The sequence below is a fragment of the Amblyomma americanum genome, chromosome 1 (assembly GCF_052857255.1).
Source record: "Amblyomma americanum isolate KBUSLIRL-KWMA chromosome 1, ASM5285725v1, whole genome shotgun sequence".
In the NCBI taxonomy this organism is placed as follows: Eukaryota; Metazoa; Arthropoda; class Arachnida; order Ixodida; family Ixodidae; genus Amblyomma; species Amblyomma americanum.
The window spans coordinates 252,953,745-252,980,711 of record NC_135497.1 but is presented as its reverse complement, the minus strand read 5'-3'; the positions used below and the strand labels follow the sequence as shown (position 1 = coordinate 252,980,711).

The window sequence follows — 26,967 nt, the reverse complement described above, 5'->3', positions numbered from 1 at the left end:
CGCGCAGCCTACCCGGCTCCGTGCGCGTAAAGTGATCGCGGGGGCGCCGTTAGGAAAAGAGCCACTTGCAGGGGTGCGGCGCGCAGTTCGATATATCGAATGTTCCCCTGGACAGGAGTTCGAACGTGAACACTGCTATACTTTTGCATTAGTTTCCAGAGAAATATTCCGAGTTCTATATGCGCAACAACTCGATAAACAAGATGGACTGTATAATCTAAAAAATGAAAATAGCAATTTTTCAACCGTGGTGGCAAAAACTAACAAAAGCTGCATTCTGAAATAAACAACAAACAATAAAGTCCATCGAATTATCGAAAAATAAAACCCTTAAACTTCAATTCCTAAATATAATGCAAAATGTGTTCTGAAACATATGAAGTGAGGAAAGCTAGTGTTATTGTCGCATAAGTATTGTGTATAGTGCAATAAATGTCATGCAAGTTGACATGTTATTCATACAGATTTAACCTTAAATACTTATGGAGGCACATGAGACTGAATATAAAAGACATTTGCCTTCATGCCCATGGTCTGTCGGAGAAGTGACTGCACTTCTTTCATACATTGATTTCTAAGCTTAACGTGTTTTCAATTTGCTAATGCCATTTTTACGCGATGTATGAGTGCGGAAAATGTTTTAACTTCACTCGTAATTTCAGTGGTGCGCTTGTCTATCTTTCCACTTTCCATGTTGTTCATGCTGTGAATCTTCCATGATGGGACAACTACTAAAGCCGATTCTTCAACTTCAGTTTAATTATTTTACACTAGACATCAATTCTGCTGCTTCATAGCTTAATAAGTTGGGCAACCACCTCAATAACTCATCCATACACAAGGTAGTTATCACACTTTAGAGCTTTATTCACACAAGTTTGTTATCTAGTCAACTGCTGTGGCCCTGGTGAGAAGAGGGTGCCACTCTGCTTGTTTGCTGTTCGTGATGGAGCAAAACCAAGCAGCTTCTGTGTATTCTGAAAAAAAAAAACAACAATGAATAACTGCAAATTGATAATAGCACGAAATCCTCCAATTTCATCAAGCATGCAAATAAAAGGCAACATGAACATGAAGAAGTTATTCTGTGTATTTATGTAGCAAATGGTGTCCTTTTTTTTCTTGTTTGTTTGCAATGTGTAGAGCACAGTAACGTCTCGGCACCTGTGACAGTGTAAGAGATCCTGTGACATCTTATATTTTCTGTAAAAATGCATGTTTCATGCCAACAGTCAGGTTATATGCGCAGTCGCGCCATTGTTCATTGGTCCCCAAACAAAACTGCCCATAGAGCGAGCTGTCCATAGTACTGAATCGTGAAGAAAAATATTCAGAAAAAAAAAACTGACAAAAGTCTAATTTTGCCCAACAGTGTGAGCTACTTATTCATACATGACAAAGAACTTCGCGATGGTTCTAAGTCTACTATTATCCATAGCGGTGCGCAGTGAAATGCAAAATAAACAATCTTGACAGCTCCAAGCACATTATCCTAGTAAGCATTATTTTTAATGAATTTTGCGGTGCAGCTAGAAGCACCTAGCAGTCCATAAGATGCAAGATGGCATCACAAGGCTTGATGGCCTATCTCCTATTATGACTTCACACCCCACGAAATGCTAGTACTTCCAATACACTGTAGCGCAGCAAAAGACGAGGACACAAGAGACGAGAGACAAACACCACGAGCGCTAACTTCCAACAAATTTTATTCTCCTGAAGCATCACATTTATACACCAGAAAACAGTAATCACACGTGCGAACAGTATCGATTTCTTAGAAAAACGAGCTCTTTATTTGAGAGGAGAATGGAAGGTGTGCTTACACACGAGCGTCCTGACCTATTTATCTTTTCGGCTTCAATGATTTCGCGCGTTAACCTTTCTCTACTTTTTCCTATTACAAGACTTTTATCAAAGAAAGGCTTACAGGGTTTTGACTTCCATGCGAGAATGTCGTCAACCAGCGATCCGCCTTGCCTGTTTCTGACGTTGCGAGCGTGTTCCATTAGGCGCTCGTTCAGACATCTCCCCGTCTGGCCGATATAGTGTTTCCCGCATGACAAGGGAATTTGATATACAACACCTTCATCGCACGTGACGTAGGGCTTCTGGTGCCTAGTTGCGCATCCGCGCGCTTTGTTGGTGTTGGTTTTTCCCAGTTTGCACAACGTTGCAAGTTTTTTCGGCGCCGAGAACACGACGGTCGCATTCGCTCGTTGACCAATTCTTTTTAAATTGTGGGAAATCTTGTGTAGATAAGGTAATACAACAAGGTTTTTCCGTTCACGAGGAACTGGGTTTGGATTACATTGATTTTCTGGTTTCATTCTCTTAACAAGTTTTTCTACAACAGAAACTTGAACATGGGAGGGGTATCCGGCATTAGTAAGCCTCTTGGGCTGCTCTTGAAAACTATCGGTCATCATGTGCGGACAAGATTTCTGGAGAGCATTTCGAAAACATAAATTGACAATACCTCTTTTTATCAGTTTTGAATGAGCGGAGTGATATGGCAGCATCGGCTTGTTGCTTCGCGGCTGGTAGGCCCAGCATATGTGATGAGCGTGAAAGGTGAAGTTAATATCTAAAAATCTAATGGAGTTATCGATGGGCAATTCGCATGTTAAAACAAGCGGTTTAGAATGTTCTGTCATGGTAGTTAAAATGCTATGAGCCTTTGACTAAAGTGAGCCTTGGTCACACTTAACAAGAATAAAAAAGTCATCAACAAATCTAAATACCTTGATTACGCCCAAGCTGTCAAGGTGGCTGGAAACAGCCTTGTCAAGTTTTGTTAAAAACAGATTACTCAGAATTAGCGCTATGCACGGCAAGCAGTTTGTCAGCGAGCAGTTTTTTAGAAATTTTAGCTATTTACTTGCAGTCAACGTTCATTAACTGGGAAGGAAAACCCTACCTTCAGAAAGAAGGAATATGCATCGGGTCGTGCATAGCGCCAATTCTGAGTAATCTGTTTTTAACAAAACTTGACAAGGCTGTTTCCAGCCACCTTGACAGCTTGGACGTAATCAAGGTATTTAGATTTGTTGATGACTTTTTTATTCTTGTAAAGTGTGACCAAGGCTCACTTTAGTCAAAGGCTCATAGCATTTTAACTACCATGACAGAACATTTTAAACCGCTTGTTTTAACATGCGAATTGCCCATCGATAACTCCATTAGATTTTTAGATATTAACTTCACCTTTCACGCTCATCACATATGCTGGGCCTACCAGCCGCGAAGCAACAAGCCGATGCTGCCATATCACTCCGCTCATTCAAAACTGATAAAAAGAGGTATTGTCAATTTATGTTTTCGAAATGCTCTCCAGAAATCTTGTCCGCACATGATGACCGATAGTTTTCAAGAGCAGTCCAAGAGGCTTACTAATGCCGGATACCCCTCCCATGTTCAAGTTTCTGTTGCAGAAAAACTTGTTAAGAGAATGAAACCAGAAAATCAATGTAATCCAAACCCAGTTCCTCGTGAACGGAAAAACCTTGTTGTATTACCTTATCCACACAAGATTTCCCACAATTTAAAAAGAATTGGTCAACGAGCGAATGCGACCGTCGTGTTCTCAGCGCCGAAAAAACTTGCAACGTTGTGCAAACTGGGAAAAACCAACACCAACAAAGCGCGCGGATGCGCAACTAGGCATCACAAGCCCTACGTCACATGCGATGAAGGTGTTGTATATCAAATTCCCTTGTCATGCGGGAAACACTATATCGGCCAGACGGGGAGATGTCTGAACGAGCGCCTAATGGAACACGCTCGCAACGTCAGAAACGGGCAAGGCGGATCGCTGGTTGACCACATTCTCGCATGCAAGTCAAAACCCTGTGAGCCTTTCTTTGATAAAAGTCTTGTAATAGGAAAAAGTAGAGAAAGGTTAACGCGCGAAATCATTGAAGCCGAAAAGATAAATAGGTCAGGACGCTCGTGTGTAAGCACACCTTCCATTCTCCTCTCAGATAAAGAGCTCGTTTTTCTAAGAAATCGATACTGTTCGCACGTGTGATTACTGTTTTCTGGTGTATAAATGTGATGCTTCAGGAGAACAAAATTTGTTGGAAGTTAGCGCTCGTGGTGTTCGTCTCTCGTCTCTTGTGTCCTCGTCTTTTGCTGCGCTACAGTGTATTGGAACTATGTACCAACAAGCCCAAAAAGCCACGCTGCTAGTACTTATCTGTACTTCGTCTGCTGACAGCTGCGGCTTTTAACACAGCACAAGCGGCAGAGTTTTTAGTGAGGCTGGTAGGCGGCAACTTGCCCACTGGGTTGTGGGCAACGTGCCAGCAGGCTTTATGGCAAACTATGCAAAACATGTGGCAAAACACTATGGCTCCGAGTGGTTTTCGAACCCATGGCGGCACGAACAGATCAGCTTCACTGGCTACTGCATAAGATCACTATATCACTGCTGCAGCCGAACATCTCGCATGTTTAGCTGCCAGTCTCGCGTAATGTGCTTTGGACATCATCGTCTTCATCAGCTTCCATCCGTGTGCAATGGATCTATAACACTCCGCTAGCACATTGCCCGCTTAAACCGAGCCTCGAACCAAAACCAAAGAGCAAGCGCACCTAATCCGCCTTTGGCCTAACCACGCTAAATTGTCCGTGATTTTTTCCACAGCGATTCACACAATATACCAAATTGTAAGGCACATTGATTGGGCGCCTTTAGTGTAAAACAGGAGTCTTAAAACTTGTACTGCTATGCGGGCCGGGCGTCATTCACAATAGCGCTTTTTCTTTTTCTGGAAGGGGGGTGAAGAGCATCAATCATGCAGTCTTATGTTAAATAAAGAAACTACGAGGATAATTGGCTGTGTCAAGAATTATATTTTTTAATCACAGGAACCACTCTCCAATTCTAACCATGCTGCTGGCTTGAGAGGAGGGTGCGAGTATTTATAATAATCCAACTTTTGAACTATTAGAGTTAGGCGCCTAGTTGCAATTAGAGACTTGTAGCCGGTCCGGAAAAATATGACTCATTATCCGCTAACTACTGACGGCTATGCCATTGCCTATCGTGCTTCTCATCGTTTTTTAGGAATTATCATAGACCGGAATTTATCGTGGAGCCCGCATTGCAGCTTTGTAAATAAAAAGCTAATCTCTATCACACACCTGCTCAGGTTTTTTGGCGGAAAATCATGGGGCTCGTCGATTCTGTCAATGCTGCAGCAGTACAGAGCACTCTTTTTGGGATTTTTGCGGTATAGCACACCCATGCTTTCAGGCACATGCAAGACGAATTTGTGTGCCGTCCAGACTATACAAGGTCAGGCACTTCGCACATGTCTGAATCACCCTCGCAGCGCATCAACAGTTGCTACCATTGCTATCGCCCAGGACTACCCACTTTCAGCGTATGTAACCCTTGACACCCTACGGATCCACATACGTCATTTAACAAGGATTCCAAAGCACCACCTTGTGTCAGTGGTGGTAAAAAGACCACACGCATCGTTTTCAAAGGTTATAGCAGCCCACCAGTCGCCCATCTCATCACAGTTCACCCCAGCAGCACGGCCTTCCTCCGCGCTGTGGTGTCTGTGGGAGCCATGTGTGCGTCTTACAATTCCGGGCATAACAAAAAAATCGAAATTATCGACACCGGACATTAAACAGTTGATGCTTTACCTACTCCACGCCGCATATAGTGACCGCACTCATGTGTATACAGATGGTTCGGTCTCGGGTACAAGTTCAACCTACGCCGCGGTCATTCCTGCTAGACAGACCAGTATTGTCCAGCAAACTTCGAATCGGACAACCTCCACCGGGGAAGAATTGGCCGCTCTTCGTACGGCTGTGCAGTACATTGGTGCACAAACACCCACAAATGGTCTGTGTTCTGCGACTCAAAAGCAGCCCTACAATGTTTTAATTCTGCTTTACACCATGGCGATCACGATCCAACTCGTAGCTGAATTAAGACATCTTCAACACCAGGCACAGGAAGAGGGTCATGACATTGTCTTCAAGTGGATACAGGGACACTGTGGCATTGTTGGAAACGACGCAGCTGACTCTGCAGCTCGATCGGCTCACGGCAAAGCCAACATCGCCCACATACCGTTGACAAAGCCGACGCAGCAAGACATCTGTGAATGCTTGGCCGAATTGAGATTTTAGCGTCATGGCCTTCTCCTGGAAACTCCGCATGAAGTCTGCACCGCCTCGACCCCTTACTTCAACTCAGTCCTCCGTCCGGCCTCTCCCGCTGCGATGCTATGCTGTTGTGTCGCCTGTGGCTGGGAGTGGCGTTTACAAACGCCTACTCCCACTTAATCGCAATGGCAGACTCTCCTGCGTGTGAGAACTGTGGATGCGATGAAACAATAGAACACCTACTTTGTGACTGCCCTCGGTATCAGTGTGAGCGTTCCCTCCTGGCTGCAACACTCCGCCGCTTAGATCCTCGGCCCCTTACTGAGGCCAAGATTCTGGGCCCTTGGAGTAAGTCTTCATCGCAGAGGGCAGCTTTGAAGGCACTTTTCAAGTTCTTAAGGGACTCTGGTCTGAATGCATGGTTGTGAACTATCAGTGTGTGCCCTGTGTACCCTGCAAGTAATGGCCAGTGGACACGTGGAAAAGTGATCTCCCTTTGCTCTCTCCCCTTTCTATCTCTCCCTCCGTTCCCCTTTTCACATACCAGGCGTTGCCTAGTTAACCTCACTGCCTTTCCGTTCGTCTCTCTCTCTCTGTAGCCGGTCGTTAGAAATAGCCATATCAGTTTTTTGAATTTAGAAAGCGAGATTATCCTCGGCGCTGTGCCTCGACAAAATTTGGTTATATTGTGCCAAAATACAAGCACTTTCGAAAAGCATGCAGGCGAAGCAACCTTTCCAGTGTACATAACTAGTCAAAAAATGCCAAATTTTGTCAAGCCACAGTGTCAAGGGTAATCGCGTTTTCTAAATTCTAAAAACTGATATGGCTATTAGTAATGACCCACTACAAATCACTAATTGTAACTAGGCGCCTAACTCTAATAATACTATGCCGCAAAAGCCATGTTTTTACCCCAGAAAGCTTATTTTTGAAAATTACTTGAATCCTCCCTGAAACACCTGGTGTAATGCTGACAAAACTTTGTACCAGATGAGGCTGCCAAAAATGCATGCCTTGAAAAAAAACGCATAGAGCGGGTGGAAAGTGCAGTAAGCTTTGAGTTAGTGGCGTTCTGTGCACAAACATGAACAGAAGTGAACGATGGTCGCCGTTTGTCATCGGGAAGACTAGCAAAGTGCATCCTCGTGTATGTTACATGCACGACACAATGGCCTGAATGAAGTGCAACTTTTTTTTTTATTCAACGAGTTTGCCACTAGGCAGAAGTTTAGAGGGGACATCGGGATTTCAGGTGACATGTCAAGTTCGACCATGAAATGGTGAAAAATAAAATAGGAACGTCCTTCCCGTGCTGGACAATTTTGCGGAGCAGTCCATGCTCCCTTCCCTCACTATAGAGACCACGCTCCTCTGCCATCGAACTTAACGATTACTAAGACCAGCCACTAGACATGGGCATATAATTCACATGCTCAAGGTGTCCTGTTGGCACCGCGTCACCAGAGGATACTGATAGCAATTGACGGATAAGATGCTGAGACATCCAATTTAGAATTTCTCTGCTCCCCACCATGTACTGATAAGGGCCTCCTGTGGATGGAACTGACTGTAGAGCACATCAAGAATTGCTTCCGTAAGGCAGCGTTTAAGGAGCCAGGAATGATGGAGGACGTACACTGTCTAACACCATGTTATCAGACGTATGTGGATTTGTAGCAACACGTCGCCGATGCACAGCTAGCCCAACCTGATGTCGCCTGGTAAAACTTCGTTGGTGTGGATGATGACACTAACATTGGCAAGCCATACACTAATGAAAAGAATAGCATGCGAAGTATGAGAACTCTCGCGCTGCTAGGAATTTTAGAGGATGATAACAAGGAGGTCGACCTACCACCTGCTACCGTGAGCACTTCCATCGCGATTAGTTAAACTGCACCCCTGAACCAGTTTGTTGGTAGCAAGGGTATCAGCAAGGTGCATGTGACTGTACTGGAGAGCTTGAAAAGCACTGTAATAGGTTCTAGTTTGAATAAGTAGAAATGCATAAAGGATTTACACAGTCCAATTTTGTATTTTGGCTGTAACATGAGATGTCCACTTACTACGAACCTCGGATACAACGAATGTAATGCACGCGACTGTTGGGTTCATTATAAGGGGGCTCGACAGTGCATAATAGCAGTTTGTGGAAAATTAACAGCTGTAGCAGGAGATACGTCACCACGCCATAAGAAACCATCACGTGCCTCATGGGCCACTAGGCACTTCAAACTGCACCACATAATTTTAAGACAATGGCGACTAGGATAACACTATGAGCTGCCAAAATTGTCTAATTGCCACTTAACTGCCCATCACTATGCACAGATATATTTTTTCTTCACGATCCATTATTACGGATGATTCCAATTTATGAACAAATTTTTCTCGATAACCAAAATGTCCATATTAATGAGGTACAGCTGTATGCACATTGAAAAAAAGCGGAAGAGAATCCAGTGGTTTAATCAAGGATTTCATTGTTGCTGACTGTCCTGTCCAAGCTTCACCGCTTAGCCCTATTCTATGAGCTTCTCAATGCCTTGCGACAATATTTTGCATGTCATTCCTTCATACAATGTCCACAAAGTTCATAATTGTAAACAATGTAATGGAAATTGGACTGCAAATGCAATGGGCACAGCCTGCTGCTTCACTTCAGACTTTCTTCACACAGGCAAAAGGACATCATATGACACATTGGTCCAAATCATTACTTGCTTCTTTTGCGCAGACAAGAATAGGGGTGATCATCATTGTCTGTAACAGACATCTGCAAAGCTATTCGACAAAAAATGAGGACCCTGTCATGTCAAAGCAGCAATGCCATCACTGTTGGCGATATAAATATAAACCTTCTGGATTTAAATTCTACTAACAGCTTCAATTATGCTAGTCTTTTGCATGCTTTCAGTTTCGAAGGCTTAATCTCAATTCCAACTTGCTGCACTGCTGACAACAGTAATGCCCTAACTGATCGTGCTCTATCAAACTTATCACCTCCTGATGCTGGTGTACTGAATGTTGACATATCCATTCATTATCCCATATTAATTCAGTTTAGCACTAAACCAAATATCATGTCTTATACAAAAGTAATTCTTGACAAGGAGAGGTTCAAAAGCACAGTTACAGCGCAGTCACTAACACTGACTAGTCCTTGGTAATGTCAATCTATGATACCAGCAGGCATTTTCACAATTTTAAAGATACTTACCTTCACGTTCATTCTTATTCATGAAAACACAAATGCAAAAGAAAAAATTGGAGGACGCTTAAGCTTCGCCTTTAAGAGTGGAACGTGACAGCATGTTGTAGCACTGCTAGGGAGTCCACGGAACGCCATTGCCCGTTCGGCACGACGCCTTGCCCGTTAGACAAATCGCTCTGCTACGTACGGTGAAACGGACGCACAGAGCCGCAAACTACGTAGAAGCGCTGCCAGGCGCCTTGCCGAAACGTGCGGGACTCAAGTTGAAGTCGTAGTACGTCGGCACATCGTTCTCGACAAACCCAATGCCACGAACGCCAGCATAGCTTCCGCTCCGAACAAATGGATAGCAAGCCGCAAGCTTCGTGGTGAACGCGCTTTGGATGTGCACTGCGTTGTTCGGTGCTCACCGCGTGATTACTGCGTGCCCGCACGGCCCACTGAGCCCGAACGAGACGAGCGGGAGGCGCTGCCGTCGTGCGCCATCTGTTGGGGCAGTGGCGTACATTGCGAGGAGGGATTTTTCGCTCACGAGGAGGAGGTATTTTTCGCTCACGCGGAATAGGAGGTATTTTTCGCTCACGGCCAACGCCGACGACACCGGCTTTTCTGTGACACGAGCTCCTTAACGCTGTCGCATTAAAATATTCCTTGCCCCAAAACCCGTGGATAACAGATACCCTTCTTAGTTAAATGAGAAAAAAAGAAAACCTTTATAAGAAGACAAAGTCCCAACCTTAACTCTGAATTGCCAAGCCGATACAAGCAGTTTACTAATAATTTACCTGCAAAATTGAGAAGAGCAAAAAAAAAAAACTATTTCGAGCACCGCATTTTAAGCTGTCGTAATAATACAAAGCAAAAATGGGATATAGTTCATTCTTTTCTTAACAGAAATACTTCAACAGCGTAGATATCCAAGATTAAGCAAGATAATATCTTGTAAACTGTATTTACATGATTGCAGGTCGACCTATTTTTTAAATTTGAAAATCTGAAGTGGGGGGTCGACTTACAATCGAAACCAAAGCATGGCACCAGCAATAAAGGTGAGACAAACAAGAATTCAGGGATGCTACAGCGTGGTTGCAATTTTGTGTTTGCTCTACGGCTCTACCCAGTAGCATTCGGCTATTCTGCATGCTTGCTCGGAAGAATTTTTCTTTTTTTACTTTGAACTGCACACTCTGCGCTCAAGAGTGTCGATAGTTGATGAAAGGGCCGCTGTTCTAATTGCAGTGGCACCGCCACTCGGAACGGCAGCGCTTTCGGTGAGTGTCAGTAGCTGATGGAAGAGTCGACACCGCTCACGCATAGTTTCTCTTTGGCTCTGTTTAACGCATCTGACGACTGCCGGCCACGTTTTACCAGTTTATAACGTAGTGCTTTATCAATCGTCATTTGTGCTCCTGGTCTGGTAAGCGCCTGGTGCTCGTTCATGGCAACAGTCAAGATGGCTGTCATTCTTTATGCCGAAGAAATGCACAACTGTGCGCCGTTCGCAAGTTCGACGTTTCGGGACAGGTGATACAGGCAGGTATGGAGGCAAGCAAATATTGCAGTGTTTACGTTCACGTAACAGCTTTGAGGCGCTATGTCCACATATGTGGACACAAATCAAATATGCTCAAATATGAATATTTTTTGCATAATTTTTTGCAAATCACTTTTGCTTGGTCTGCTGATCGTGATTTACACACAAGAATTTTCCTTCAGCAATTTCATTGGCGAGGGGATATATAGCATCCTTTGTTTCCAGATTCTTGCGCCCCGAACATATTTCTTACAAATTGAGTTAAACCTGATTTCTCCCTGAAGCGTTCTGGACGATGTTGGCTTTCCAGTTCACAAAGCCGAAGACAACGCAAAGAAAATTTGTGGATATCTAGTGCTTATTTCAGAGGGGTATCTTCGGTCAACTAGGGACTGAGGGATGAATTTGAGGATACGTTTGAAAAGGGCGATTTAAAAGTGAGTGCCCAAAGATGGCTACCAACCAGACGACTTAATGGAGTCGGTGTATTAAAAGCACGACCCACAGTAATGACACCCTAACCCAAGGACCTTGCGCATTTAAAACCGTCGTTGTGATGTTGAATGTTTTTACATTCTGCAAATACAAGGAAGGCCGGTCTTGCTCAGACGTGGCAGCGTGTTGTAGGAGATGGGTAACACGCAACGAAATATTTGTAATAGATTAGAAAAAGAAATCTTCATTGGTAAACATTTTTTCAGTGGAAGCTGCGAGTTCCATGTTTTTTATGAAATAATGAGCAAAAAATGTCCAGCAGAAAAATGAACTACTATAGTAAATGTGTCTCGTGCTGTAAAATATGACCCCAAAAAACCCGAACTTTAAAAAATTTTTTCTGAATAACCCGATTTTCACCCGAATTTGAGGTCGAAAAATATTTCCCAATTTTTGCCCTCCGAATTCTCGAAAAAATAAAACCCGAAAACGAAGGGCCCTAATTATACACTGACAACACCACAAAATAAAGCATAAGCATAGCAGCACTTGCGTCAAACTGTTTGTTTTATTGTATTTCGATTGTATCATATTGGCCTGCATTTACCTCAATTTCATGCTTGTACCAACTCCTACCTTGGTCCGGATTGGGCCGATAGTATGTACAAATAAATAAATAAATAAATAATTTTAATTGCGTGTTTTCTTCTTTCAAATGACGCATTAGCCATTTAAAATACATGGTTCATCACGTGGTATTCAACTGCAACCACTCAATAATTTAATTTCTTCCAGTTTCGGTTTCATCAACCGAATGACGGCTGTGACATTTAATTGTTGTATTTAGGTCACGTGAGCCACAAAAAAACCTAAAATATAGTTCCAAATATGTAGCTCTAACTCACTACAACACTTAAGCCAGCCTTCATCAAGAGCTGGAATGACAAAAAATGACATATCGGCAGTTATATTGCCATTTTCTTTTTCATGCCTCGCATGACTTAAACACCGATTACATGCCACACCATCATTCGGCCGATGAAAACTAAAACAAAGCAGCATCAAGAAGAAATTCAATTATAAATTATTTAGCGGTCATAGGCGAATACCACGGGGTGATCCATGCATTCCAATGTCGAACGCATCATTTGAAAGAAAAACATGAGGAAAAATTGCCACCTATACTCCTCTAACAGCAACTTAGCCAATCTATATTCCTATTGCTCTCAGCATATGTTACAGATCAACGCTGATAAAACTAAGTTTGTATTGTTCACCTCTCCCTAATGGCAAACCATGTATGTTCTTCCCATTTGCATAGGAAACTTCACCTCAGTCAGTGAGTCACCATTATTTTAGTAGAATTAGATCGCCATTTTAAAATTTCACTCCCATATAGCTCGCATTAGGCCCAAGATTTCTTATGGCTTAAGAATTGTAATCAGAACTCGTTCATACTTTACTTAGTCTACATGATTAGCACTTTACAACTCCTTCACATATTGTATCTCATGCTGGTATTTGACACCCTTACATAATTTCAATACCAAGCAGTCCAAATACTAATATTCAGCTCTTTAGATAACTCTCAGTCTTTACTCCATTCCCTGTAAATTCTTTCCGTAGTTGAGTTTGTTCAACATAACCTTGGTATTTTCATTTACAAGGTAATCAATAGACATCTCATTTCCTTCCACACCACAGCCAGAGCTTGCAAACACTAATGCTACGGGATTAGCAATCCACAGGAACCTAATGGTACCTAAAGTATGCACCAATTATGGGAAGCAAACAGTTCATTTTTTACTATTTTCTTTTTGGAATACCTTACCAGTGGAACTGAAAAACACTAGGCTGTTATGTAAACACATAAATGGCCTAAAAAACCTAATTTTTCATAATGATTATTAAGCTGGTATCTAAATCAATAAAATTAAGTTACTCCAATAGATGCGAATTGCATATTAGTGAACTGTGCATTAGGTTCCAAATGCAACTTTACAGACTTCTTTTCTCCCTCCTTTTGTTTCTTGTTATTTAACACTGACTAGCTCCATAAATACTGCTCTACTTGCTTAAGCCTTTGTTTGGTTTCCATACACCTTTCCTTCATTAACTGCGCCACTGCCGACAGTGACAACTGCATAATAGTTCACTGAGCTTTTATTACTGTTGCTGTGTTTGTACATGCACTACTGTTTTACATAATTTTTTTAGTTGCTGTACTGATAATTTATTTCAGTAACTGCTGCTGTACGAGTACAGGTAGTGCAAACAAGATCAAGAAGACCAGTTCACAGGCTGTGCAGACCAAAAGCACAAAGGGAGGGGTGAGGGAACAGAGAATGCTTTATAACCTTCAATGTACCCAAAAAATAATCAGCAAAGATTAAGTTGCACAACTCTACTAGTACTTGACCATACTTCTAGTGCCAGTACGGCTATACAATCTGAAATGCTGAAGCATTAAGCTGCAGGCTGCTCCAGCAATGCCACCCTAACCATGGCATTAAAGTTTAGTCTGTTACATTTACTGATTGCTTTGCACTGTGCGATAGAAAGTCGAATCTTTCCATTCAGGCTTCCATGTGCAGGCAGTGATCTTTTAATCTTCATAATGAAAAGTCCTTTGGAATTGAAAAAAATATCATGCAGCTATTGTTCAATAAATAACGGCTTTAATTTTCCATGGTGAAAAATTTTAAATTTCACGAACTGAGTATACAGAATCTGCAATATTCGTGCAGCAGCGGTTGCTGTGCCACCACTTCTTGCCTCATTGCTTCGAGTTTCGTACTGCACAGCTCTGTGCTCTTTCAGCCTCTCTCTCTCTTTTTTTTTACGGAGAGAGCAGTTTTACAGAGCCCTTCCCCTAAGCCAAGCTTCAGTGTAATTTGACGACACAGCTGGCGTGACACCAGAGGCATAATGGGGCCTACTATAAGATCGAACTAAGATGGCTAAGATAAGATAGAACTAAGGAGAAGATGACAGTGGGAGCCAGACTTGGCATCATGCCAAAACTTTCACCCTGCCTGATGCCAGAACCACCGTGCAGCTTAAAGAAGGAGATACTGGGAGACACAGTGACATGACGTCGGAACTTTCTAATGGTTTAGTTAATTGGAGCAAGCATTAGTGCTGCACACGCCAGCTGTAGTTCTGCAAGTGCTATAGCTGAAGAAGCTCTTGCCTGCCGCTGCACTCAACAGCATGAAAGCAGCCATCGCCGCAGAGAAGTTCCTGCCGTGCACGAAAGCAATACAGAAATAGATGTTGCAAAATACTGTGTCTTTACTCTATGTACTTAGCACAGCATAGTGTGTCTGTGTTTACCGTAACTTCTGTACACTATGCAGACAAAAAAGCAGAGTACCGCAGCACAGCGTGCAGTAAACTGGTTCTTGACAGAAATTTATGCGCTAAGCAGCAAAGCTTAGCATGTTTGGAAAAAAACAGCGCACTTTAAGACAAGGACTGAGGAAGATATATCATTATATCTTCCTCAGTCCTTGTCTTAAGGTGGCTGTTTTTTTCCAATTAACTACCAACTAGCCCGTTCGACCACCCTTGCAAGCTTAATTAGCATGGTCTTTTTTTGTTTTTTCCCCTTCCCAACTTCTCACGGCTCTTTCACCGCCTTCTCCTTTTTCGATGGCCCATGACACCTTCTTTGGATGTTTGCAGCATCTTTTCTCGCTCATGCGCGCAACACACTCCACCTCAATCAGCCAAGGTAACGAGGAGCTGCCAAAGATTGTCGAGAAGCTCGCTTTTCCTCGCAGCTCACAAGCCTAGTAGGTAAGCTCGCTGTAGGTATCTCAAACTACAGTAGAAAGAAAGAAAATTGCCCTATATTCGTAACTTGGTTCAAAATATAATCCGAGGTGCCTTCTGGGGCAGATAATTCAAGAAAAAAATCTCGCGCAGTATTTGTGCAAATACAGCAGTACTGCTTTCGAAATTCACCAGCATTATGTCTCCCACACAAGCATGTGAGCATGTTGCTGCCACAGCCGCAGTGCTTCACACACTAGCTTGCTTTGGCAAATGGGGGACCAAGCATGTCAAGGCATTGGAGGAAATTTGTTCTCTGCTAGGTTTCACCTTCCAAACGAATTCAGATGATTAATCACCCATCATCTTATCATTCCTGCTGATATCAACAAATGCTATATAGTAATAAAAAAAAAGAGAATGTGGCCGCTAGCACAAAATTTTGCAAAATATGCCAAAATCCACAATTTTTCGCAAGATCACTGGAAACTATACTTCATCTCACAAGCTGTTTGCAACAGAGTGCAAGGTAGCACTCTCTCGTGCAATCAGGACCAAGGCAGACAACAAATAGTCCCTAAAATATTTGAGCAGTGTTGTGATTATTTTTCAAACAATTATTGCAGTAATTGAAAATGTAGTTCAGGATGGTGTTTTCAAAGCACAGTGAGAGTTCATTCAGTGGTTAAAATAACAGAGAAAGTCCGCACAAACACAGCACTGCGAGGACCGGATGCGAAGTGGTGCGTCGCCATTCATGAACATGACGTCCGCCAAGACTCCTGCAGACAGCAGCTGGACACTGCTGCTCTTTCCTTCCCAAGGATCGATCCACCAGTCGTGGGGTGAGTGGCATGGAGGTACACGTTTAGCAGCACACGCAGTTCTGATAGGTTCAGATCGCAGCAGCCTTCACAGCACTGCAAACGACTTGCGAGATGGAGTATAGGGGCCTTATTAAGTATAGCTCCCAATCCTTTGAAGTGATTAGAACAGGTAAAAAAATAAACAAGCTAAATGCAATTGACACAAATATTTCGAGTTACCTAGCCCTCGCACACATTCTTTAAGCAGCAGGAAGTGTTTCTAAAATTTTAGGAATTCGCACAGAAGAGCTATCATGGTACTATGGTATTTAGCTGCTGCTCACCTGTCTAATGGACATAGTGCAGAGAATGTAAAGGAAGATAAAGGAACAGTCAGTGTAGTCCTCCCCTGGGAGATTTCTGTGTGACAAGCTCTGAATCCAGGAAATTGGAACAAATGGCAACTTGGCAACCACTCGGCCATCGAAGCTGGAACAGAAATAAGCACAATAGCTCCTGTCGGAATATAAAGAACTTCATATACGGCAAATGTAATAGCCCTGCATAGTAGCAGAAAACTGTGCTGGAAACTTCTCATATGATTTTTATCCTGAGCATTTACAGTTCCAGCTATCTAGTCAAGGTTTCAAGCAAAATACACTGTGCACTATCCAGTCTCCTCTCATCTCATTTCCAGTTATTTTTGTAATGCAGTCACAGCCCAATGCATGTTCATCACCAATCAACATTAGTGCTCTCGTAACACAAATATTGACAATGAGTGTGCCTATAGATGGCTTGCACTGGTGTGATCACAGCCTACTGCAGTAAGTGAAATTATTAAACAAAACAGCTGATGCCATGGGCTGGGAAACAGTGAGACACTAATTCTGTTATGTAGCCATCTATAAATGCCAAAGCATATAAAACCAAAATCCGCATAGAAATTGCAGGCTGATACAACAAACATAAAAGCATTGACTTAATGAACAATTCTTACAACTTCAGTTAGACCAAATGAAATATTGACAAAATGACCAAAATGAACAAGTTGTTTTAAGTGCTATGCAGTCATTCTGCAGTGTTCAGAGCCAGCCCTGCCTCTGTACACATTTCACATTATTTACCTGAGACCAATGGATACTATCATACTTGCTAGATATACAGCATTTAACATTTCATTTTTACCAACTTTATGCATGAATCAATTCAATAAAAAGTGCAGTAGTTGGGAACACAGATTTGTTTAAATTAAAGGTAACATGAAAAAGAACAAACAAACAATGGTAGCAGCTCCAAAGTCACATTTCATTACCAAAAATATATCACATTCAGATGTGAAGAAAAAGCCTTACTTGTGCTCATGCACACAGGATGGTAATTTTACTAGTAGCCTTTCTTTGTTATTTGCAGAACAACACAGAACACTGCCATCATTCATGCAACAAATGTTATTCTGCATGAAACAAACTGACGGTGCACGCCTCATGCAACCATGGGGAAGTGACAATTTTAAAAGTGGTAAGTGATAACTGCGTGCAAGTTTTCAAGCTAGTTTGGATATACTGATTGCTTGTACAATGTTACATAGGTGGTGACAGCAGGGTACAGACACAACTGAGCCATTAGCACAGCAAGGGCATTTACTGGTGAAAACTCTCATGTGGAGTGGGCACAGCAGGAGGCTGAGGTGTAGATGGCTATTTAGGAAGGGACAGACTGAAGCAAAAAAAATTTGCTTATAAAGAGGGTCGGGAGATTTAGATGTGCATTTAGGTGTGATTTAGGCAGCACTGCCCATATTATGAAGACTTGCCCACCCTGACCTGGGGCCCAGGATGTACTACGTATACAGTATGATATGAAAATGTACTCACATTGAATTGAACATGCTGAGAAGCGCTGTGAAGGCAAAGCCTATTGCAAACATTGATTTCATTTTCACCTGTGAACAAAGAAAAATTTGACAAAGTTTAATGCGCAGCACAACATACGACTCAAGCATTTGCACTGATGTCTATTAGGTGGCTGGATGCCGCATTCCCACTTTCCGAGGCGAGCACGAGTGAAGCCACCGGAGAGAGCGCCCCGTCTTGACAAAGTCCACGCCTTTGTACAGGCGAACGGGCTCACAAGCTCCTCCACGAAGTCCGAAGTGCTAGCCATCACGGATAGACGAGTTCACCTGCCCGTCCCCGACCCGCAAGAGCCTGTTGAGCTCCAAGTCGACACATATCCCATACCTCCGGTCCAGGCCATCCGCGTTCTGGCCATGCTAATACAGAAGAATACGCAAAACTCAGAAGCCATTCAGCGCCTCCACACCACAGCTAATCAGATCAACGGCCTCATCAGTCACATTGCCACCCGCCGCAGAGGTATGAAGGAGGACGACTTTTGTTGGCTCACGCAAGCTTTCCTCATTAGCAGGATAGTCTACTCCTACCCTTACTATCACCTTTGCCGGAAGAACGAGGAAGCTGTGAACAGCATTATACATTCAGCGTACAAAGCGGCACTGGGGCTGCCCCAGTACGCTAGCACACCGTATCTCCTCCAACTCGGCATCTGCAACACGCTCACAGAACTCATAGAGGCACACAAGACCGCCCAAACCCACCACCTCTCCGGCACCAAGCACAGCCAGCTCATGCTTGACTGTCTCAACGTCAACCCCATAGGCGACGTCCACTTCATGGCCCCCTTCCGATAGGGGTCCACAGGCACCTTGTCATCAAACTAATTCCCAAATACATGCTACCTGGCCACCACGATATGTACCACCAGCTCAAAGCCCAAGCACAAAGCTCAAGGCACTGGATGATACATACCTTGCCGACAGGTACGCAGCACGGCAAAATGCAACCACATCCGTGGCTTGTGTAACCATGCCACAATCCATTCTCGTCACCACCGCCACTGTACAAGCCCACTCCTCCATCGTGGCAGACGAAACTGCCATTGTGCTGGCCACAGCAGACTCATGTACGCACACAGTCCTAACAGACTTTAAAAGAGCAATACAAAATTTACCTGGAAGGTTTTATCTGCCACCCCGCTGCACGCATCCTTCGCAGCTGCACACTTGATCATAAGATCAACGTAGTCTGGGTACTTGCCCACGCGGGAAGCTCTGGAAACGAAGGGGTCGACCGACTAGCTTGAGGCCTAACCAACCTGGCGGCCGGCCGCATGGATCCAGATGCTCTTGCCGAGGCTCCCCAGACATTTGCCGAAATCACTAACCTCCACAGAGAGACATGACGCCATTTCCTGCCTCCCCACCCTGACTTAAATCGAGCGCAAGCCACCATGCTCCGCAGGTTGCAGACACACTCGATCCTTAGCCATTCTAGACTATCACTCATCGGGGAATACGGCCCCACCTGCGAAAATTGTAACCACCGAGAAATCGCCACCCAGGTGCATATCTTGTGGAGTTGCGCGGGAAACCTGCCTCCATGAACCTTACTGCCAGCTCCCTCCGAGGACGCTGAAAATGCACGCTAAAAAATGCAACTACAGAGTGCAAATTAGCTTCCTACAAAACTCTCGTACGGTCCATTCTTGAATACGCTTCAGTTGTCTGGTCTCTGCACTGCGCATGTGATATCGACAAACTGGAATCCATTCAGAATAAAGCAGTGAGATTTATCTGTCATCAGCACGACCATAACTTTCCACCTACACGTGCTAAAGAATTGTCGCTCCAGCCATTAAAGCACAGGCATGTGTGTGACCACATCGTCATGTTGCACAGGATCGTCCATCAACTGTTATCCACTGCAGCCCCCATCACATTCATAACCCAACCCTCGCACAGTACACAACGCACTGACCTCCTGAATATTGCGCCTTTTCAAAACTTTTTTAGACTGTTTCAAGTTTTCTTTTTTTCCCATGTAGACTGAAATCTGGAACAACCTTGCCTTGCGTAGTTTGCCTCCTGAAGAGTTTGCCAGTCCATTGCCTTTTCATATTATGACATAATACCCTGTTCCTCTTTGCATTTTGTAACCACTCCTGCAAAATCTCTCACCAGAGACAGCAGTATCTGTAAATAAATAAAATAAAATAATACACTACATCCTTGTCTGGTTCTTGTCCTCAGAGCATAAAGGAGCACTAGAGGAATGACATCTTAAAATTAAATTTTTGCATGGCAAAGAAAAGGCGAACAACGGCAGAAAATCTGAGACCCGTCCTTCGAACGGTCGCTCGTTATACAGCTGCTATAGTTTGTTGAGGGCAGCAGATGTCTCATCGATAGCTGGTGATGCTTATCGCTTTAGGACATAATTAACATGCCAGACATGCTTTTAACTCAACTTTATAGCACACCCATATTTGTACAGCTGTACCTGCAAGAAGCACTCAAAACAATTTCAGGCCGGGCTAATCATTAGCATATTTGGAGAAGCATAGTGTGAGAGAAATAACTGACAAGGACGAATACTGCAGAGCGTGCCTTTTTCGATGTGCACAGCGCAATAGAAATTGTGGCCGAGAAAGAGGAATGGAGGACAAGCGCTGTGATATCAAGCGCAAGGATATCATGAATAAGAGCCCATTCAGGCATAATTTGGTACCATACGAAACAGTACCTTACGCACTCCGTTCGGAAAGCAGTGCCATGCCTTTTGCAAGTGCTGATGTGGTCACTGTCAAAATGCTCACTGTCAGTCAGCTGCCTGGTGAAGTTTTCCATCTATTCTTTCTCAAATTTATCCCTCACTGATGGTATAACTTGGGCTTAGAGCATAGGAACGTGCATAACAATAAAGCGCAGTGGTATGACACAGAACTGAGCAGACGAGGCTCTGTACGTGCTGTGCGTAGTGACGTACTGTCGTCAGCTAGTATCGTACTATTGCAGTGCACAAAACCCTTCTTTTTTAAATGTCTTTCCTGAAGACTTTGCTGGTCTCTTCATACAGTTGACAGCGCAACAGGTAGGCATTGCGTGGAAAAAGAGGAAATGACAAAAAGAAAAAAAATGTCAAGGGGAAAATGGAAACGGAAACTGAACAACAGTGCTGATGCCCCATTTTGTGCACTGCTAAAGGCCGACTTCCGGGACGATGTTGCTTACTTCCGGTAACTTCACTTTCGGGCGCCTGATACGCCATCCAGCCCCCTAGTGGAGATCAGTGATTATGCGTGCTACCTAGCATGAGCGTCCGGAATTATGCGTGTCGGCACCAAGGCCTACGGAACTAGAGACCTGCACATTTGGCGGGGTCCTGTAGGACTGCGTGCGCCAACTTTCGTTAACGTTTTGGCCGTTGAGGGCGCTTGGTTGACCTGTTCGCTGACCTGTTTACAGCAGAGCACGTGGTACATAATTTATCGAAGGAGGATAGACCGGTTACAGCAATAGCTTCACTTGAGCAAGGAGAGTGTGAAAGAGCAGAGAAGAAGGTTCCTAGTGGCACATCAACAGGACCAGATGGTAGACCAAAATCCAAGCAAACATTAATACAGGTAGTGAACAAACTGATAGTGGATGAGAAAATCCTCGATGAATGGCGATTAAGCAGAATGATCATGATATATAAGGGAAAGGGGGGACAAAGCAGACGTAAGTAACTATATCGTCCCATAACAGAGACATCTGTGGTTTACAGGGTGGTGATGCAGATTATAAAGGATAGACTGCAGGCTTGGGTGGAGAACGAGGGGGTGTTAGGGGAACTACAGAATGGGTTCCGGAAACAAAGGAGGTTGGAGGACAATCTATTTTCATCGACACAGTGTATGAAAATTGCGGAAAAGGAACACAGGCCCTTATGGCTAGCATTTCTGGATATTAGGGGAGCCTATGACAACGTTACTCAGGAGCATTTGTGGGACATAATGGGCACATTGGATGTGGAAAATGGAGTAATTAATCTTTTAAAAGATATATATATAGAGGTAACAGAGTGCTCATAAAATGGGAAAAAAATGTATCAGGGCCTGTAGAGATACAGCGGGGGCTTAGGCAAGGATGTCCCCTGTCCCCTTTGTTGTTCATGTTGTACCTACAAGGGTTGGAGACCAAGCTAGAGGGGAGCAGACTAGGTCTCAACCGATCTTTTTTCAAGCAAGGGGAATGGGTTAAACAGACATTACCGGGACTAATATACGCGGACGATATAGTGATTATGGCTGACAACAAGGAAGACCTGCAGAAGTTGTTAGACATATGCAGTACAGAGGGAGATAGATAAGGCTTCAAGTACAGTAAGGAAAAATCTGCAGTTATGATATTTAATGAAGAGGGCGGCGAGCATAGAATACAGGAGTTCGTGCTAAAAGTAGTGAATGAGTACAAGTATCTTGGGGTGTGGGTATATAACAGTGCTGAGTATCTAACAGAGCATGAAAAGTATGTAATGAATAAAGCTAGTAGGAATGCAGCTGTAATGAAAAATAGGGCACTGTGGAATTACAATAGGTATGAGGTCGTAAGAGGGACCTGGAAAGAGGTGATGGTCCCTAGCCTGACCTTCGGTAATGCGGTCCTGTGTATGAGGCCAGATGTTCAAGCAAGGCTAGAAATTAAACAACGGGGAGTAGGGAGGTTAGCTTTGGGAGCACATGGCAATACACCAAATCAGGGGGTACAGGGTGATATGGGATGGGCATCTTTCGAGAGCAGAGAGGCTAGCAGTAAGATAGCATTTGAGGAACGATTGAGAAAAATGGGGGAAAAGCAGTGGGCTAGGGAAGATTTCAGATACCTGTATATAAAGAATGTTGACACGAAATGGAGAAAGCGAACTAGAAAATTGACAAGCAAATATCTGGACAGCAGTAAGGGGGCAAATCAGCAATTATCGGTTAAGAAAAAGGTTAAAGAAACAGAGAGCTCTGTGCAAAACAGGGATGCTGACGAAATCGGCACTGGGAACATACCGGACCTTTAAACAGAAAATTGTCAAAGAAAATATCTATGATAATTGTAGGGGAAACTCTTCGTTGTTTGAGGCCAGGACTGGAGTTTTGCGGACTAAGACGTATGGACCTCCTTCACCCCACGACGTCACGAAGATGCAGTGGCACTGATGTTAGCAGCGACTTTCGCATGGTAGGCAAAACAGGTTCCGCTTGCCCGTGCCTACCGCAGCTGCCGCAGCTACCGGCGGCTGCTTCAAGCCTGTGCACTGCAGAAGCAGCATGTATTGACCAGCTGCGTCACTGCTGGATCCGCGTAGTAGCATAAAAAAATATTAAATTAGCCTCGATAGGTTTCTCGCGCATAAATGCCGCATTCGGAAACTGGCTAACAGGCATTGGGCCACGGTAGTAAAGCACGAAGTCTGGGAGTCGATGGCACTGCCACTCAATGCACTTAATAGCATGCAAGTTACTGCGTTCATTCACCTGAACTTCAGGATAGTAGGCTGATAATTGCTCAAGGAAAAAAAAAGACACATGCAGCTGCACACGTACTTATCACCTTGAGCAGGAGTGCACGGGGCGCCGACAGGTTCACTCGCCCCCAAGGAATGCGTTTTTTTTGTTAATAGCACAGCACGTTTTAATGGCGCGTTTTATGACATTTAATATTTACTTGAAACTGTTTCTTGATATGACGACGTAATTATTTCATTCGAGTAGAAAGAAGTCTGGTAAGTTGTGTCAATCTTGCGCGGTCGTGTTGGTGTGCTTAGAATAGCGTACCTTAAGTGTGCTAAACGCCATATGCTTTTTCATTGCATCATGCATGTGTCATGTTTCATGAGGTAGTACATGATCGTGAAGCTTGTTTGGAAAGAAGCAGTCGCAGGCGTGCTACTAACAGACACGTGGCGAGATTGAGAGGGGACCGACACGGCAATGAAAAGTGTTTTCGTTATTCATGCATGCGATATGTAACTAAACTTGGTGCAAATATGAAATTCCTACGCTTGTTTCAGTAATTCTTTTTTTTTATAGCTATACCTGGTGCAGTTCTGGGTAATTTTAATTAACACCGTCGTCAAGTCCCCCCAAGGTCTCAAATAATTGAGTAGATAGTGCGCAGTTTTTTTATGCCAGCATGTACATAAAGCCCTGATCTGTACAATGACGCGATTAGTTCTTTTTCTATATGATCAGTACTTATGCATGCATAGTTGCATGAAAACGTTTCTTACAAGAAATAACTAACATAGTACTGCACGTGTAGAGAAAAAAATCGAGAGATTTATTACGCTCTTCAGTCTCAGGAATAGTTTGCGACAAATGGAATCATTTGATTTCCATGCGAATTACGAAAGTGAGTGATCCAGTCGCAGAAAATGTGAGAGGTCACAAAGCGAACCTTAAAGTTTATTCCCTCGTTTATGGCATCTTCGCTTTCGCTTTGGTCAAAGAAATGCGGCACTGAAATCAAAGAAATTACCTCACAATTTTTTGACGACCACACTTCTAAAAAGCGTAATTTATAAATTTGTACTCAATATTTTGCTATAATTTTTCGTCACGAAACTAGACTTCGGGCTAGGAAAGAAAATAATTCTAGAAATCAAAAATTTTCACCAAATCGACCAGCTTAACAAGAGGACAAGTCGGCCTGGCTGGTGCGTGGTCATGCGGCTAAAAACAGCGCTAAGCGAGACAGGAGATCAGGGACACGACGCTGTCCCCACTTTTCGCACAGCGCGACACGTACGTATGTCAGCAGACGACGAGCGCATGTCTGCTCCGACGAAACAAGGCCAGCACTTCCCCTCACTATTGTCCCGAAGTAAAATCATTCCGGCTAGTGCAGATTGTCGAAACTTGTTTTATTCAATGCCTAGCGCATAAATAAACGGCAGGAACGCTTTCTACATGTTTACTACAAACCATATATACAATACACAGTGGCAAACTATTTCTCTTTATAGGCCGCACGTGGCCAACGCGAGCTCATCTACTTCAACAAATTAATAAGTTGGAAGCATCGACCATTGCTATGATTCGCAGAAACTGTAAACGCGCCTACAAGCCTTGAAAACCCGCGCTCAACACCTATCCGCGACGCCACTCCCCGACCTTTTGCCTACCACGAACTCGCTAGCGACTGCAGCGCCACCTCGTTTGTTTACAAACATGCAAACCACGAGATAGACACGTTGTGCACTGCGTGGGGAGAGGAGGAGAAAACGGCTGAACACTTGATACTTATCTGTAAAGGGCTTCACCTTACAGTGGAAAGCAGCGGGGCTGGCTTACCCAAGGCATTGGGGTTCAGGGATAGTGAAAGGAAAATGGATTTTAAGAGGTTAGAAGTAACCAAGCGAAGGTTATACGAATGGTGGCTAAAAGCAAGACAGGAGTAAAATTTCACAAGACGTGGCTAGGTGGCTTGAGCCACCGCCCGATTTAAAGGGTTCAGCCATATCCATCCATCGTATGTCATAATCATCATCGTCTGCTTTCGACAAATGATTTCGCTCCTTTCACTGCCTCCCTGTGCATTTGTCGTCTTATTTTGAAACCTAGTAATGAACGATGCAAATATGACATTTCTTTAAATCCTAGCGGTGAATATTCTGTATGCGCGCATGCATGCGTGAGACTTTCCGGCATCTTTGACAAGGCAATGGATGAATACTCGAAACGTAGACAAATGACAAAACTATTACATCCTTGAAGTAAAATAACCGACGCCATCTTGCTCAACAGGTTAATTGTAGCGCCACGCCGCCCGTAGGTGCCATTCCCTAGCGGCAAAAGGCATGAACTAGAAGGTGCGCGCTGGAGCAGTGCCAAATGTGCAGGTCTTTAGTTCAGTAGGTCTTGGTCGGCACGCGCAGAGGCGCGCCGGGGCACGGACCCACTTTTTCGCCGCAGGCCTATCGGTATCACTGCTTAACGTATAGTCTGCACGCCTGCAGCAAAGGAAAGGCTTCGCGTTTTGTAGCGCAACACAGCTTGGCACTCGGCGCGCGACATCGACGATAAACTCAGCCCGCTTGGAGCAAGGCATCACCTGGCGGAATGGCTCGGAACAGCTCAGCATCTTTCGAGCAGAGATAACGCCACGGTTGAAGCAAAGAGTGGGGCTCGGTGGCGAGTTCTCTCGCTGCACGCGGAGAGCAAAGTGTTTCTTTCTGTCGTTGATAGGTGGCGCGGTACCGGAGGCGGCAGCACCGTACGTGACAATTGCGAATAGAACTACTGAATGTACTCACAAGTGACAAGTCCCTGTTGTTGTTTTTCAGCTTTTCTTCCTCCCGTTCTGCAAGTACGCGCGCAGATAAATGAATATACTGTAAGGAAGTCTCGCGCAATCGAAAGAAAATGGAAGCTAGTTACCTATTTTCTTTTTCTGCTGTCGGGCAGCTGCCTCACCGTGTGCCTCTTTCTTCTTTTCCACTGTTAAAAGATAATTGCCAAGATGTAACTACCTTAGAGAAAATCAGCACACAAACAATCACTTACGTCTTTTGCTTTGCTTCTCAACTTCTGCCTTAAGTTTCTGGTATTTTTCGGTTCTGTAGACCATCAGCCAAGTCAAACCTGCCATACGAATAACGAGAAACCGACTCGGAACATAAACTCAAGGGCAAACTTAGCAGATTCATAAGCAGTCGACCAAGATCGCCTTCACGCAGCGCTATCAGCTAGGTCTAGAAATCCACTGCAATCAAATGTACGTACCTTCACTCAGCAGGGCAGTGAAGATAGAAATTACGAGTATAAGTAAAGTGTCCGACCACATTTCTGCACCAAATCGCGGATATCCAGCGTGTGCTACTACGGGCGTTACCACGACAAAAACGCCGACTGCTGCCCTCTTTATTTTTTAATTTCACTGTTGCTTGCAAGTTTTTATTTCTTAGCTGAATTGGGCGTAAGCTGGTGGTAAGGTTCGGGAGAAACATGCGACTGAAATCCTACCCAGACCTACGTGCATACTCTAGGCGACATTTTTTAGCGATATTGAGTTTTATGCGTGAAGTATATATTTCAAATTGTGTCTGAGACTACCAATGATACCAAGGCTTATTAGTCCCTAGATATCTCTGGTAAAGTGCGCCAGTACACTTTATCTCTGGTTTGGTTTGCTTTTTAGAGGGTCATCTGTCTTTGCGTACGTTCAGTTC

General features: G+C 43.9%; 1 protein-coding gene across 2 annotated transcripts; it reads right to left on the bottom strand.

Annotated features, from left to right (window-relative positions):
* Positions 1-843: 843 nt before the first annotated feature.
* Positions 844-26,685, bottom strand: LOC144114933 (calcium load-activated calcium channel). Of its 2 annotated transcripts, none has more exons than XM_077648963.1 (7): positions 26,522-26,683; positions 26,303-26,380; positions 26,177-26,236; positions 26,053-26,099; positions 17,782-17,849; positions 16,249-16,393; positions 844-977 (listed from the first exon to the last, which is right to left on the bottom strand). In XM_077648963.1, exons 1-7 carry the CDS (start codon positions 26,580-26,582, stop codon positions 882-884), a joined length of 555 nt encoding a protein of 184 aa, XP_077505089.1. In that variant the 5' UTR covers positions 26,583-26,683; the 3' UTR covers positions 844-881. The 2 variants fall into 2 exon arrangements, with proteins under 2 accessions (XP_077505089.1, XP_077505090.1); XM_077648964.1 differs by lacking the exon at positions 844-977 and adding an exon at positions 15,878-16,028 and having other exon boundaries at positions 26,522-26,685.
* Positions 26,686-26,967: the final 282 nt, after the last annotated feature.

Bases quoted from the DNA above. Each gene is read 5' to 3' on its own strand.
- LOC144114933 (XM_077648963.1), bottom strand. From the start codon at position 26,582: ATGTGGTCGGACACTTTACTTATACTCGTAATTTCTATCTTCACTGCC. The intron at 26,381-26,521 runs GTACGTACATTT...TTCGTATGGCAG, and splicing joins CACTGCCCTGCTGAGTGAAG to GTTTGACTTGGCTGATGGTC. The intron at 16,394-17,781 runs GTGAGTACATTT...TTTCTGTTCCAG, and splicing joins CTCAGCATGTTCAATTCAAT to CTTCGATGGCCGAGTGGTTG.